Source organism: Hemitrygon akajei, chromosome 6 (assembly GCF_048418815.1).
Source record: "Hemitrygon akajei chromosome 6, sHemAka1.3, whole genome shotgun sequence".
Classification (NCBI taxonomy): Eukaryota; Metazoa; Chordata; class Chondrichthyes; order Myliobatiformes; family Dasyatidae; genus Hemitrygon; species Hemitrygon akajei.
The window spans coordinates 95,058,344-95,074,966 of NC_133129.1; the positions used below are offsets into that span (position 1 = coordinate 95,058,344).

At 47.6% G+C, this 16,623-nt stretch overlaps 1 protein-coding gene across 1 annotated transcript; it reads right to left on the reverse strand.

The window, feature by feature from the left end:
• Positions 1-12,884: 12,884 nt before the first annotated feature.
• Positions 12,885-15,572, reverse strand: LOC140729812 (protein turtle homolog B-like). Its single transcript, XM_073050024.1, has 2 exons — positions 14,804-15,572; positions 12,885-13,291 (listed from the first exon to the last, which is right to left on the reverse strand). Exons 1-2 carry the CDS (start codon positions 15,333-15,335, stop codon positions 12,885-12,887), a joined length of 939 nt encoding a protein of 312 aa, XP_072906125.1. The 5' UTR covers positions 15,336-15,572.
• Positions 15,573-16,623: the final 1,051 nt, after the last annotated feature.

The following is a 16,623-nucleotide window of genomic DNA, read 5'->3' on the forward strand; positions in this document are numbered from 1 at the left end:
CCATCCCTACCAGGGAAAGTGGCAGTGATTCTGGCCTTTGGCCAGCAGTTGCGGGCGATCTGCTTGTCCCTGAGCAGGACTAAATCTCCAACTTGAAGGTTTCTGCGAGGCTCTGTCCATTTTTGTCTGTGTTGCAACAAAGGTAGATATTCATGTCTCCAACGGGACCAGAACTGATTTGCGAGAGCCTGAACCTGTCTCCATTGCGTTGTGTACAAATCCTTATCGGAGAAGTCCTCAGGTGGAGGGGGAGCTCCTGTCTTCTGTGTAAGGAGCATTAATGGTGAGAGTATGAAGGGGCTTTCTGGGTCAGAAGACACAGGTAGGAGTGGCCGCGCATTTATAATGGCTGTGACCTCTGCCATTAGTGTGCACAGTACCTCGTGGGTCAGTCGGGTGCGTTGCTGCAGAAACATCAAATCAAGGATCCTTCTGGCGATACCAATCATCCACTCCCATGAGCCTCCCATGTGAGAGGCGTGTGGTGTGTTGAACTTCCAGTTGCATCCCTGCACACTGAGGTACCTTTGCACCGTCTTGTCCATCCCGAGCTCCTTGGATGCTCCAACAAAGTTCGTGCCACAATCAGACCTTAACTGTTTTGCAGGGCCTCTTAGTGCAAAGAAGTGCCTGAGAGCGTTAATTCAGCTGGATGTATCCAAAGATTCGATGACCTCAATGTGTACCACTCTTGAACTCATGCAGCTGAACATGATGGCCCACCATTTGCTCTCTGCTTGTCCTCCTCCGGTGCATCTAATGATGATAGTCCAGGGACCAAATACATCGAGTCCTACATATGTAAAAGGAGGGCAGGCATTGAGGCGTTCTGGTGGGAGTTCCGCCATATGTTGAACTTCCAGCTTCCCTCGCAGTTTCCTGCAGGTTACACATCTGTGAAGTACTGAATTGATCAGTGTTTTGTCTCCCAAGATCCACAGTCCCACTGCCCTGATTGCTCCCTCTGACAGCTGTCGGCCCTGATGCCTTACCTGTTCGAGGTGATGGCGTGTGAGCAGTAAAGACACATGGCTGTCTTAGGGCAGGATTACTGGGCTCTTTTCTGCAGCTGGAAGTTGGGAGTGTATTAACCAGCCTCCAATGCAAATAAGATCGTTCTTCAGGATCGGGTTGAGTTTCCTCAAAGGGCTGGCCTTTGGTATTGGTTTATTAGCTTGGAGGGCTGAAAACTCCCTGTGGTGGTTCAGTCCGAAGTCCGTGATCCGGTCCGCGGACTCCGGGTTTTCCGGCGGTCCCTTACTGCGGTTGGACTTAACTAGAAATACCCTGAGGCTCATATTGAAACTGGGAATATAAGTGGCCCTGGTATTGAGTGTGGGTGGGTGGGGGTTGTCTTGTCAAGATACAGATGGCTGATGGAAGGCTAGAATGGACTCTGCCATCCTTGGGGCCACGTTGGAGAACCATGGCTTCTGGGAGCCTTGCTGGTAGTAGTTGGAGTGGTCATTGCGGTATGGATTCAGCTGTTTCCCGGGCCAGCTGGGTGGCCATCAGCCACTCTGAGCTAGGTAGGGATCCGGTTGCTTCCGTAGCCAGCCAAGGCTGCCGGCCGTAACGACTACTCGGAGCTACCCTGATGCAGAGGTGGAACTGTCTGTTGTTCCTTGGTGTTTGTCTCTTCCTGTCCTTGCCCTGTGGGGTAAGTCTAGCCATTCTGCCGTTGCCCTGCGCAGGGATCTGTCTTGTCCTCATCCCCCATGGGGTAAGTCAGGCTTTTCTGCTATTGCCCTGCGGGGGATCTGTCTTGCCTTGTCCTCGCCTCCGTGGGGTATGTCAGGCTGTTCTGCCGTTGCCCTGTGGGGGGAATCTGTCTTGTCTTGTCTTTGCCTCTGTCGGGTAGGTCAAGCTGTTCTTCCGTTACCCAATGGATGGTCCTGCCCCACATTGATGTGGAGTTATAGATGAGTCCCGGCTTGTCAGAGGATAAGTCCCGGCTCCATGTTGATATATAGTTCCTAGTCTGCCCCTAGCTCCAGCCTCCAGCCTCGACCCAAGCCTCCAGCCTCCAACCTTGTCACGTCCTCGCCTGGGTTTGGGGGTCTGAGCCCGAGGCAAGACCCAGGTTCTGGGTCCTTGTCCAGTCTCGGGCTCGGAGTCCACCCCAGGCTCCTTGTTCCCAGTCCCTCGTCCTGGTCCTGCTTTCCCTGCCTAGACTGCATCCCGTCCCGTCCCTGGGTTCTGTCTCGTCCTGTTTCCGGGACTCCAGTGTCTATGTCCTGCAGTTGCGTCCTGATTCAACACCCAACTCATGACACTCGCTTGCAAAAGCTGCTCTTTGAGTTGCTTTAAGGATGACGTCCTTTGCCTGGGCCAATTCATCTGCGGTGTGAGGTAAGTCACATTTGTGCTATCCCTTGCATTTACTATTTCGGGATGAGTGTTTCTAGGATCTGGCCATGTGAATGAGGAATGCAAGTCCTCTCACTAAGGAATTCAAAGTGGAGAATTGCTGAAAGCGTTCGGTGGTATGTATTGATTCTTCCAGGTAGATGACACCAGTTTGTATTTGCGGCCGAATTTCCGAGTCTCTTTCGGGTTCAATCAGCTCAAATGTCTCGCTCGTTTGAGTTTTTTCCACTGATGGAGCAAGTTTATTATCATGATCAGGTTGAGCGAAGGCTGACTGTCCCAGTGTCTTGTCGGTTACTTTACTACACTTGTTAAAGCCTTGTCGTGCTTCCTTGATACACATAAAGCTTGTGCAGGGTTGAAAAATTGAATGGCGGCCACTCTCTAGCACATTGGTCTTGAGTGTGTTAACTGTCGGTTTGTGTACATTGCCAAGGCACACCTCTCCTATCACCACCCAGCCCAGATCCAAGTGTTGGGCAAAGGGGGAGTCGTGTGGTCCATTGACTTGCTGCCTAACCTTGTGCACCTGGAGAACATCTCTTCCTAGTAGCAGGAGTATTTCTGCTTTTGGGTCCAGTTCTGGGATGTGCTTGGCGATGTGGTGGAGATGTAGCTGGTGTAGCACTGTGCTTGGCGTCAGGATCTCGGTGCAGTTATTTAAAATTTCACTACACTCTAAGAGTGGCGGGAGACAGATGACAACTTTACCAACCAGCGACTCAAGCTGGAAGCCTTCTGCCTTCCTCCTATATGTTTCTACGCTGCCTGAGCAAGTTCTAAGGTAGTATGGGAACTGAATACTCTCTACATTGAACAAGTCAAAGAACTCTGGTCTGACTCGTGAGCGATTGCTCTGGTTGTTCAGAATTACATAGGCTTTGATGGCCTTGTCTTTGGCTCCCTTAGGGTACACCTTAGTGAGGCAGATCTTTGAGCAAGAACGGCTTGACTCACCTTGACCGCAAACTTCTGTGCAGCTCCAACTGACTACAGTTATCTTGGGGTGATCCTCTCCCTCCCCGCCGTCTGTTGTGGGGGTGAAGGAGCTTTGTCAGTTTGCGGTAACGGGCCGGAGTGCATGGCCCCATCGTGATTAGTGCTATTACATTCCGAGCACTTCACGGGGATCGTACACTCTCTAGCAAGGTGAGAGGTAGAGGAGCAGCATTTAAAACATATTCTTTTCTCCTTGAGAAGGGCCATTCTCTCGTCAAAGGTATTTTTTCTAAACGTTCTGCATTTTTTGAGGGGGTGGGGTTTGTTGTGCAATGGACAATTCTTGCTAGGGTCATTGTTAGTTGTAGAGACTTCAGTTTTACGCACTGAGACAGGTTTATTGATGTTAAAATTATTCAAAGTGGATTTGACTGGCTTGGTGTGAATTGTACTGCTACCTGGACTCATGAAGCTAGGGTCATTTCGCTTCTTCACCTCCTTGCACACAAACCTAGTGAAATACTCAAAGGGAGGAAATTGACCACCGTTCTCTTCCTTGTACTCTGAGCCAACAGACACCCACCTTTTCTGCAGCCCAAATGGAAGTTTGTCCATGATTGGTCTAATTCCGTATGAAGTATCTAGATATGACAGGCCAGTTAAGTAGCCGTCTTCTTTAGCGCCTTCAACCTCCATGAGTAAATCTCCGAGTTCTCTTAATTTAGTGTGGTCCTTGGCTGACACCCTAGGAAAGTTTTCCAGCCGTCGAAATAGTGCCGTTTCAATAATTTCAGGGTCCGCATAGCACTCCTGAAGTCTCTCCCATGCTTTGCATAAGACTAGCTTGGGGTTGTTGATGTACACTGAGCGTATGCGTCTCACCTGTTCGCATGATTCTTTTCCCAGCCATTTCGTCATAAGATCCAACTCTTGGGTTACTTCGAGCTGGACTCCGCCGGTTGCGTTGGCGAATGAGAAGTACCATGCACGGTAATTTTCAGGTTTATCGTCAAACTGGTATAGTCCTGAAGTGACAAGATCTCGTCATGCTAAATACTGTGCCATGGGTTCAACTGTAAGTGGCATGCTGGCTGGGGGAATATATCAGCGGGTATATGACTGAGGGTGTACATTTGTTATGGGATTTGCTGTACTGAATTCAGCCTTTGCCTCTTCTCTTGCCAAATCTGGTAAGTTTGGTGTTGTGAAGTATTTGTCATCAGCCTTTTCATTCTTGAGTTCATCGCAAGGTTGCAAGGGTAAATTGTCTTCCTCATGAAATGGGACAGAGCAAATCAGTATGGAGAGGAAGAACGAATCTTCGGGTCCATTTGAGATCGGGCGTATTTGCTAGTGCGTTCCAATCTGGTCCTTTCTGAAGTAGATTTTACTTCATCTAGAACATGTATTTCTTCAGCATTTTCTAATATCTCTGCTTCCACCCTGGCAGCTTCGGCTTCTCGGTGTAGCGTCAGCACTTCTAACTCTGACTCTATCCTTACCCTTTCCAACTGGTTTTTGGCCTCTCTGGCAGACTTTTCCATTTTCAGTTTTGTTTCCTGTTCGACGTACGACACTCGCACCTTAGCAGTTTCTGCTTTAGCTTGTGCGTGGGCAGCCCTACTGATGCTGATGCCCTACTGCTCCTGGCGCTGGATGGCAACGATTTGACGCTTGATCGCGTGGCCATCCTACCACATGTCAAAACAACTGATAATGCCGCCTTTTCACTGTAGTGTTCTCGTACAGGTGTAGAAATTCTGAACTAAACACCGAGGTAAACCGTAGTCAATAAAGGCACGATCGCAGTAAGATTAACCGTTTACTTTTCACTCTTCCACATTAACGTATGGTGAAAAGGCATTGCTTCTATGATGTTTCTTAGTGCATAGAAATGGAACTTTTCTCGCGCTGATCCTGCACACACAAGCCCCCGACTTCCCCTTTCTCCAAACCGGTATTTTCTCACAAGACGCAGCGAAACCGGGTGTGACGTCATTGCATGCCGCGATACAACACAGATAATGAATTTACTTTCAACAACCTTAACTTTAACTGGAAAATAATTACAAATGAATTACTAAAGCGAAAATGTAATAAAGCTAAACAAATGCCTTAAGGGCAACACATTGGCCTTTTAAAATCAAAGTATTGAGTACAAGAGTTGGAATGCTATGGTGAGGTTGTATAAGGCATTGGTGAGGCCGAATTTGGAGTATTGTGTGCAGTTTGGTCACTAAATAACAGGAACAATATTAATATGGTTGAAAGAGTGCAGAGAAGGTTTACAAGGATGTTGCTGGGACTTGAGAAACTGAGTTACAGAGAAAGGTTGAATAGGTTAGGACTTTATTCCCTGGAGCGTAGAAGAATGAGGGGAGATTTGGTAGAGGTATATAAAATTAAGATGGGTATAGATAGAGTGAATGCAAGCAGGCTTTTTCCACTGAAGCTAGGGGAGAAAAAAACCAGAGGACATGGGTTAAGGATGAAGGGGGAAATGTTTAAAGGGAACATTGGAGGGGGCTTCTTCACACAGAGTGTTGGGAGTGTGGAATGAGCTACCAGATGAAGTGGTAAATGGGGGCTCACTTTTAACATTTGAGAAAACCTTGGACAGGTACATGGATGAGAGGTGTATGGAGGGATATGGTCCAGGTGCAGGTCAGTGGGACTAGGCAGGAAAATGGTTCAGCACAGCCAAGAAGGGCCAAAAGGCCTTTTTCTGTGCTGTAATGTTCTATGGTTCCAAGAAGGGGTACCAGTTTGAGGTGATAGGCAGGTGAGTAAAAGAGGTAAGTGGGCAGAGTAGGGAATAGAATGAGAGAGGGAGGGGAGAAAAAAATGGCCAGAAGGAGAATTTGATGTCCATGCCATTGGGTTAAGAGTCATCTGGATGGATAGTGACAACGAGAAGGCAGATACGTATTGAAATGGTTAACCACCGGGTAATGTTGCTTTTGGTGGATGGAGCGGAGGAACTCGACACAATGGTCCCCCAATTTACGTCAGGTGTCGCCACAATGTAGGCCAGGACACTTTGGAGCAGCTGATACAATAAGATGAACCAAACAGATTTGCATGGTGAAGGTTTGTCTCAAAGGGAAGGGCTGTTTGGAGCTCTGCATGGAGGTAAGAGTGGAGGTGAATTAGCAGGTATAGCATTTTGTTTCGCTTGCAGGGTTATGGCTAAGCAGAAAGATTAATGGAAGGAAACAAATGAACAAGGAGGGAATGATTCCTGCAGGAATTAGAGAGTGGGATGGGAGTCAAAGATCTGTTTGCTGATAGGATCCCGTTGAAGATGGTGGAATCTGTGGAGAACTGTGTGTTGGATGCTGAGGTTCACGGGGTGGTAGGTGAGGAGAAGCTAATCACTATCCCTGTTAAGGCAACTGGAAGATAGGGTCTCGGTTGTCAAAGAGAGTTTAGCATCAAATGTGGAGGAAGGAAAACACCGTTCTTTAAAGGAGCACATCTCAGCTGATCTGGAAATGAAAGCCTCATCCTGGGAACAGGTGTGCCACTGATGATGGAACTGAGAAAAAAGAAAATGCATTTTATAGAAGACAGGATAGGAAGAGGTAATGTCAAGACTATAACCTCTGAACTAATGGTATGAGGATTGATTTCTCCTTCCGATATTTTCCTTCCCCCTTCCCACTTCTTGTATTCCACACTCTGGCTCCTCACCTTTTCTCTTTCCTTGCCTATCACCTCCCCCATGCTCCCCATTCTTCATTTTCTTGAAGGTCCACGCTCCACGCTTGTCAGGGTTCTTATCAAATGTTTACCTTTCCCATCCATCTGGCTTCACCTATCACCTTTTAGCTAATCCTTCTTCCCCAGCTCCCTCCCTCCACCTCCAACTTTTTTTAATGTTGTGTATTCCCCCTTCCTTCCCAGTCCTGTAGAACAGTCTCATCCAGAAAAGTCAACTGTTTATTCATTCAACCTGCTGAGTTCCTCCAGCATTTTTGTGTGTTCCCCTGGATTTACAGCATGTGTAACATCGCTTGTGTTTATGGCATTAAACTATGAACACATTCACAAACAAAACTAAAGAGGAAACAGTTCAGAAATTGCCAACATTGCTGAACCATTTAAATCTCCAGCACATTTGGAAATTAGTTCTCTGGCTGGCTTTGCACAGATAACACTGAAACGTTGCACATCTTGGGAAGTGATCGGAGCACAAGGATGTGAAGACTGGTTTCCATCCCTGCCACTTCCATCTCTGTCACTGTGACGTGACCTCGTCATGCATTAACGAGTGATCTTCCGTTTCAGCCGGCGCCCAGACCATGGTAACATGTCTGTCCCGCAACCCACTGGGAAATTTCATTCTCAGAATTGGGTCTCCTCGACTGCTTCCTTCTTCACAGTCTGAGTGTGGGCACCTGGAAACAGGCACATGGATTTTTGAGCGGGAAACTAATGGGCAGAGATGGCACAATGGGCAGACAGAACATCCACTTATCCAAGCAGGTGACAGTTGTAATGTGTCTGGATGGATGGAAGGAAGGAAGGGAAGAAAGAAATGGTCTATACCCACACTGAGAAGATGGTGGTGAACAGCCTTCCATAGAACATACACTTTATTGGGTACACCTGTACAACAGCTATTTGATGCAAGTATTTAATCAGCCAATCATGTGGCAACAACTCTGCATAAAAACATGTGGATGTGATCAAGAGGTTCCATTGTTGTTCAGGCCAAACACATGAATGGAGAAGAAATGTGATCCAAGTTCCTTTGACCATGGAATGATTGTTGGTGCCAGACGGGGTGGTTTGAGTATCTCAGAAAATGCTGATCTCCTGGGATTTTCACATACAACAGCCTCCTAAGTTTACAGAGAATGGTGCAGAAAACAAACAAATGAAACATAATATCAAGTGAGCAGCACTTCTGTGGATGAAAGTGCCTTGTTAATTAACGTGAGACATCAGAGGAGAATGGTCAGAAAATTCCAGATGACAAGAAGGCTACAGTAACGCAAACAACCATGTGTTACAACAGTGGTATGCAGAAGAGCATCTCTGAACACACAGCATGTCGAACCTTAAAGTGGATGTGCTACAGCAGCAGAAACTGTTTCAAGTACTATTTCTTTTAACTGTACACACTTGAACTTGAAATAGAAGACCAGACTGGGTTCCACTCCTGCACCTAAGAAAGTCGCTAATGAGGATAGACCAGGACAGCACAGGAACAGGCTAGTCGGCATATTATGATGTTCTGAACTAATAAAACTATTAAAGGCATGCTTAACTAACCTGGCTACACGAGTATATCTCAAACACAAAGTACACTGCAGATGCTGGGATCAAAACAACATGTACAACAAGCTGGAGGAACTCAGCAGGTCGGGCAGCATCCGTGGAAATGAGCAGTCAACGTTTCGGGCCGAGACCCTTCGTCAGGACATGGAGTATATCTCTCCATTCTCTTCACGTCCATCGGAGGGGGTGGTTCTTTAACACTGGTGTGGAAGTTGGGGCTTTTCTGGAATTCTTGTTCCTTGAGCCGAGATCACTTCAGATGGGAAGGAGATGGACCTTAAAATACTGAGGCTCCTGGCAACTGGCAGGGAAGGGGAGATGACTGCTGGGGTACATCAGCCAAATTGACATTAATAACAGGGCAGATATGCTGGGCCAAGTAGCCTGGTCCTACTCCTATTTTTAGATGGAGGTGTGGTGGGGGGAAGGGAAGGATAGGCTCAGTATGCCAAGAATCACAGAGTTGTGAACAGAGGATTAAGGAGGAAGGGATGTAATGGAGTATGGAGCCATCATTCAGAGACCCAGATGGTGCCGAAAACTGCGGCCCTCAACAGTACACCAAATCTAACGGGAGGCCAATGTGAGTCATTCAGTCTGGCAGTGACCTGTGTCATCAGAAAATGCAGGTTACCTGCAAATGGGTTCCTCTTCATCAGGTAAATGCTCACGATCCACACCATCGCCAGCATTCCTAAAACCAGCACCGACCGGATAATCAGGATGGAGCCGTGGCTCAGCTTCTGCATCCTCGGAGTTCCTGCGGTCACTGTGGGGGTCAACGAGCCTCCTGTGAGATGGAATTCAGAGCAATGACTTCGGGACAGGAGAAGAGGGCAGAGAAACCAACAGCATGTGAGAAACTGGGGCAGTGGCAGATACATTAGGGGCCTTCTACAAAACTAGAAGTTAGGGACGGCGTTGATGAAAATTGGAGGACTACGTATCTCGACTCCGGATAGCACATGAAGCGGCAAACAGCCGACAAAACTCAGCTGGATGGCAGGCTCTCAACTCAACCCAGGAACTGCAAATGGCAGGCTCTTGACTCGACCCAGGAACAGTGGATGACAGGCTCTCGGCTCGACCCATTCTCGGCGGCTCAGAACGAGCGTAGCCGCACTGCTGAGGAGACGAACCAGCAGCGAGTAGATGTAAGCCGGAGTCTTTATGCTGCCGGTTCGAATGAAGATCAGGTGCCCTAATCAAGGAGCCCAGTGGAACACGGGGGAAAAGGAAATTAACTGAAATGAGGAATCAACGGACCAGACCATGACAACAACCGGTTCTCCCCAGTGTCTTCTCTCTTCTTCTCCAGCTGAACAAAAGCCCCAAGACCAACCTTAGTGTCCCTCACCAAAAAAAATCTCCGCCCCAGTTCCACCATCATAAAAGTAGTGAGGTATGGTTTAATGCCCATTCAGAAATCTGATGGCAGAGGGGAGGAAGCTGTTCCTGAATCACTGAGTGTGTGCCTTCAGGCTCCTGTACCTCCTTCCTGAAGGTAGCAAGGGGAAGAAGGCATGTTCTGGGTGTTTGGCATCCATAATGATGAATGCTGCCTTTTTGAGTCACCCTGGACATGAATTGCATGAACTGCTGGATTGGATTCCACATTGTAATACACTCCAGCACATTAGTGACTGAGCATTTAACCCCTATCCTCACGGCCAACAAGTGGCTGGGTTAGATCCCAGTCCTAACACACCCCTGCAAATCAGCTACTGAAAAAATAAAACCCCTGTATTAGTTCCCACTTGATAATTTACTCTCTGGGGTCGGTCAATCCCAAACCCTTGGATTAGGTTCCATCATGTAGCCTTGCTCTTTTTGTGCGATTTATTCTGTCACTGATGTTCAGGGTGGGAGACGGACTGGGATAGACACCGGTTTCTCCTCTGAGCTCTGCTGCCTCGAGATTTTGAGAGTATGCTTGTTTCGATTGGGCCCCCACACGTGGGGGACACTCTATCTTAGGCATGGGCTTTCGAGTGCGCATGTGACCGATTGATCATGTAATCAATCGATTGGGCCACCTACGTAGGGGTGGTCTCTGTTTGCACAGGCTTTCAAGTGTGTCTACTCCGTTTTGGCGGGCTCGGTTTGTTGCTCAGAATCCACCATTACCAACGTGACTCCATGAAAACATTTGATTTTATTGCTCCGTTGTCGTTCTTGCTCCACTCGCGCAAACGTAACTCTGAGCACAATCCACGAGTTGGTACAGAGGAAATATACGGACACTGCATATTTCTGTGGCTGCACTTGGCTACCAAGCTAATCCTGAGCTTTAACCAGTGCTCCTTTTAAACAGTTCTTTGTTCAAATTTGGAAAATTAAGATCACTAGAAATCCCAAGGTAATAATGCCAACGAAGGCTTATTTACAGTTACTGACCATTGAACAGTTATTTTAATTAATTCTCAAGTATTATTAGCCTTTAACACGTTGATCGAATGGATTTAACATCTGAAGTCTACATGATGATTGGTATTTGTACACTCAGTAGGGTACAATCGTATACCTGCTCGTTAATGCAAATATCTAATCAGCCATTCCTTAACCTTGCTCTGTTAAGGTTGTCATAGCGAGGGGGAGGTGGTAATGGAGATGACCTCCCACTACCTATTAAATGCTCCCAATGGCATGTGCCTCAAATATACTCTGTGAACCAAGTCCAACTCCTGGCCTTCACCAGTAGTTTAGATACTAAACCTGGTGGAACTGTTTCTACTGACAGGAGAAGGGGCCTTAAAACCCGTCACTTTGGGCAGATGAGGCTCGTTAACCATGGTTGGCAGCTCATCTAGGAGAAGGAAAGCTGATCTCAAACCTCCACTGCCTTGCGCCTATACCCACTCATGGGGAAGGCTTCAGGAGTAAACTCCAAGGAAAATCCAGAGCTGGAGTCCCTAAGGTGCCCCTATATTGTTCAAAATTGACAGACAACTCCTACGACACCACTGGTGCCAAACGGTATCAGTCTTAGTCATTCCTTGGGATTCATCAAATGAGTGGAGAGGGGGAGCCTGCTACATGAGTTGCTGCCTCATGTAGAGAAGGGGGGGAGAGAGAGAGAGAGAGGGAGACACCATGGGGTGGGATGGACTTTCCCACAGGTCCGGTAATTACACAGGGTCCCAGAGATACTGAACACCTTTCTGAAGGCATCTCCTCTTAAAAGCGGCACTGCCCCAATCAGAATAATGACTGTAAACACCTCTAGAAGGTGGCATCCATGATTAAGTACACTCATGATCCAAGACATTCTCTCTTCTCATTGCTACCATCAGGGACGAGGTACAGCAGTCTGAAGACGCATACTCAATGATTTAGAACATTGAAATCTACAGCACATTACAGGCTCTTCGGCCCACAATGTTGTGCCAACCATATAACCTACTCTAGAAACTGCCTAGAATTTCCCTACCGCATAGCCCTCTATTTTTCTAAGCTCCATGTACCTATCTAAGAGTGTCTTAAAAGACCCTATTGTATCCACCTCCACCACTGTCACTGGCAGTGCATTCCACACACCCACCACTCTCTGTGTGAAAAACTTACCTCTAACAACTCCGCTGTACCTACGTCCAAGCACCTACAAAGTATGTCCCCTTGTGATAGCCATTCAACCATGGGAAAAAGCCTCTGGCTATCCACACAATCGATGCCTTTCATCATCTTAGGATCAGCTTCTTTCCCTCCGCCATCAGATTTCTGAATGGTCTGTAGTTCCATGAACCTCATTTTTTGTCCTCTGTTATTTTTAGTAATTATATCTTTACACTGTACTGCTGGCACAAAACAACATGTCAATGATAATAAACCTGGCAAAAAATCTAGAGCAAAATATTGCAAAGGTTTTGGACTCTGATTCAGGGCCACAACACTCCCCAATGATGCCTTGAGACGAGAGCTCTCTGAAACTTTAAAGAAAATATTGCAGACATTTTCCATTTTTGATTAGAGATACAGCATGGTAACAGACCCTTCCAACCCAATGCCAGTGTGATCAATAAACCAACAAACCTGTAGACCTCTGGACTGTGGGAGGAAACCGGAGCACGCGGAGGAAACCCACGTGATCACAGGGAGAACGTACAAACTCCTGACAGGCAGCAGCAGGAATTGAACCTGGGTCACTGGCATTACAGTAGCATTACGCTAACCGTGCTGCCCCATTGAAACATTCGGAAATGAAAACAGTGAACCGGTTGAAATATTCAGCTGGTCAGACAGCCTCTCGGGAGGCGTTTGTACAAGGATTGTTTTCAGGCTCATCACAATTATTATCCAACCAAGAACAGAAACAGGAAGTGCCAGCCACCTTTCACCTTCAGGACGGTCCCAGAGGCGCACTGCCACATCTTATATTCTTCTCCGATCATGGTCACGCTACAGAAATAGGGATTGGAGTCCACTTGGTTTAGCCGGTGTAAGCAGATGGAACCGGTCTTGTCTCGCAGTGGGGAGCCCAGGAACTCGATCCGGCCTCGGTATTCCCCGTTGGTGTGGTTCAGTAAGGAACTGAATATATATGTGCCATCGTAGTTACCGACTCTCCATCTGATGTTGAATGCTCTGGGTGTGGAGGTGTCCGGGTACGTGAAGGAGCAGGGCAGAGTGATGGACTCGCCCTCTTTACCTTCCACATTGCTTGGCTGCTCCACCCGAAACCCACTTCCACTGGACCGTGCTGAGGGAAAGGGAGGGAGCAAACAGTCATTTGGGAACCTCTGACTGCATCTCATCCGGCAGGCAACAAGTCCATAATACTCTCAGCACCAGACAAGCCCCTGCCCTCTGGCTGGTAGACTAACCTCCACTCTACAACAAGAGGGGAGGGAGGAACAGGTGACCATGAGATGCCATAAGGCCTAGGAGCAGAGTTAGGCCATTTGTTCCATCGAGTCTTCTCCACCATTCAATCCCGGCTGATTTATTATCCCCCTCAAGGTCATTCTCCAGCCTTCTCCCCTTAACACTTGACACCTTTACTAATCAAAAACCCTTGAGCCTCAGCTTTAAATATGCCCAATGACATGGCCTGCACAGCTGTCTGTGGCCATGAATTCCACAGACTTACCACACTCTGGCTGAAGAAATTCTTCCTCACTTCGATAAAGGGGTGTATGCTGAAGCTGTGCCCTCTGGTCCCAGACTCCCCCACTACTGGAAACATTCCTCCCTTCTTGTCAAACTCCTGAGCTGGGTCTAGAGCAACTGGAGCTGGGTCTACAACAACCACGTGCGTTTCTGCAGCATCAGCCACAGTGTGGAGTCCATGAACCCTCTCGGCCGACACACCTCCCTGGGTGTAGACCCTTTGCCTCGGTGACACCGCCCCTGCCTCGCTCCCCGCCCGTAGCTGAGTCATTGCTTCTGCTTACCACATTTCTGTCTCCACATCAGTTCCGGATTTCAACAGCCTCTAATCATTTCCCGGCTCCTCCCCTGGGTCTAACCTCCTGCTGGTTTACTCTCAGGCTGCGCTACTTGTACACTCAGTGGCCACTTTATTAGGTGCATTTGTACTTGCCCTCGTAAGTGCAAATACCCAATCAGCCAATCATGTGTCAGCAACACAGTGTGTAAAAGAATGCAGGCATGATCAAAAGGTTCAGTTCTTGCGCAGACCAAATATCAGAATGGGGAAGAAATTTGATCTAACTGACTTTGACCGTGGAATAATTGTTAGTGCCAGACACAGTGGTTTCAGAATCTCAGAAACTATCGATCTCCTGGGATCTTCACACACAACAATCGCTGGAGTTTACAGAGTATGGTGTGGAAAAACAAAAAAAAATCCAGTGATTGATGGTTCTGTGGGCAAATATGCTTTGTTATTGAAAAAGTTCAGAGGACGTTGGCCAGACTAGTTCAAGCTGACAGGAAGCAAAGTAACTCAAGTAACCATGTGTTGGTGTGCAGAAGAGCATCTCTGAACACACTAAACATCAAACCTCAAAGTGGATGGGCTACAGCAGCAGAAAACCAGGAACATACACACTGTGGCCTCTGTATGAGATACAGGAGGTGGCCACTGAATGTATTGCAGGTGTTGAAACATTTGGAGATGAAAGTATTCATCTGGTCAATCAGCCTCTGTGGAGGGGTGTGCATGTGTGCGTTTTGGGGAAGGGTATTTTCTGATTGATCTGAATCATTATCCAGCTAAGAAGAACAGAAACGGGAAGTGCCAGCTCACCTTTCACTTTCAGGACAGTCCCAGAGGTGCTCTGCCACATCTTATATTCTTCTCCAATCATGGTCACACTACAGAAATAGATGTTGGAGTCCACTTGGTTCAGCCAGTGCAAGGGGATGGAACCAGTCTTGTCTCGCAGTGGGGAGCCCAGGAACTCGATCCAGCCTCGGTATTCACGGTTGGTGTGGTTCAGTAAGGAAGTGAATATATATGCGCCATTGTAGTTACCGACTTTCCAACTGATGTTGATGTCTCTGGGTCTGGAGGTGTCCGGATACGTGAAGGAGCAGGGGAGACTGGTGGACCCGCCCTCCTCACCCTCTACATCTTTTGGCTGCTCCACCTGAAACTTGCTCCCACTGGACCGTGCTGAGGGAAAGGGAGGGAGCAAACAGTCATTTGGGAACCTTTGACCACATCTCATCCGGCAGAGAAATAGCCAGTAAGACTCAGCATTAGACAAGCCCCTGCCCCCTGGCTGATGGACTAATCTCCACCCTGACAAGAGGGGTGGGGAGGAAGAGGTGACCATAGCACCATTAGACCATCTAGGAGCACATTTAAGCCATTCATTTCATCGAGTCTGCTCCACCATTCAATCCCAGCTGATTTATTCTCCCCCTCTTTATTCTTCTGCCTTCTTCCCTTAACCATTAATACCCTTATTAGTCATTAACCATTGAACTCTGCTTTAAATACACCAGAGACGTGGCCTCCACAGTCATCTGTGACAATGAATTCCACAGATTTGCCACACTCTGGCTGAACAAATTCCTCCTCATCTCTGTTCTAAAGAAACTTACCTCTATTCTGAGAATATTCCCTCTGGTCCCCGACTCCCCCACTATTGAAAACATCCCCTCCCCTCTTGTTAAACTCCTGAGTGAAGGGGTGACGAGGAGAGCTGGGTCTACTCACCCAGCACGAGTTGCAGCAGCACCAGGAACAGTGTGGAATCCATGGACCTTTCACACCCTGGGTGTTGACCCCTTGCCTCGGTCACACAGACTCTGCCTCATTCCCCGTCTGTTTTTGTGTTTTTGCTTCTGCTTTCCACATTTCTCTGTCTCCATGTCCGTTCCAGGTTTCAACACCCTCCAATCATTTCCCAACCCTTCCCCTGGGCCCAACGTCCTGTTCAAATTCTCTCAGGGTTACAGACATCTCTACAGGTACACTTTATTAGGTACACCTGTACACCCCTCGTTAATGCAAACTTCCAAACAGCCAATCGTCTGCCAGCAACTCAATGCATAAAAGCATGCAGGCACGGTCAAGAGGTTCAGTTATTCTTAAGACCAAACATCAGACTGGGAATAAATTGGATCTCAGAGGATTTGATCATGGAATGATTGTTGGTGCCAGATCGAGTGGTTTGAGTATCTCAGATTCTATTGCTCTCCCGGGAATTTCAATCACAGCTGTCTCTGAGGTTTACGGAGAGATGTGCAAAACACGGAAAACATCCGGTGACAGCCGGTTCTGTGGGAGAAAATACCTTGTTAATGAGATAGGTCAGATGAGAATGGCCATACTGGTCCAAGCTGACAGGAAGGGCATTGGAACTCAAATAACCACATGCTACATCAGTGGTGTACAGAAGAGCATTTATGAATGCACAACATGGCAAATCCAGAAGCGGATGAGCCACGGCAGCAGAAGACAATGAATATACACTCTTAACAAACAAGACAAAATCTGCAAATACTGGAAATCGAAGCAACACACAGAAAATACTGGAGGAATTCAGCAGGTCGGGCAGCATCTATGGAGAACTGTAATATCAACGCTTCGGGCCAAGACCCTTCCTCAGGACTGGA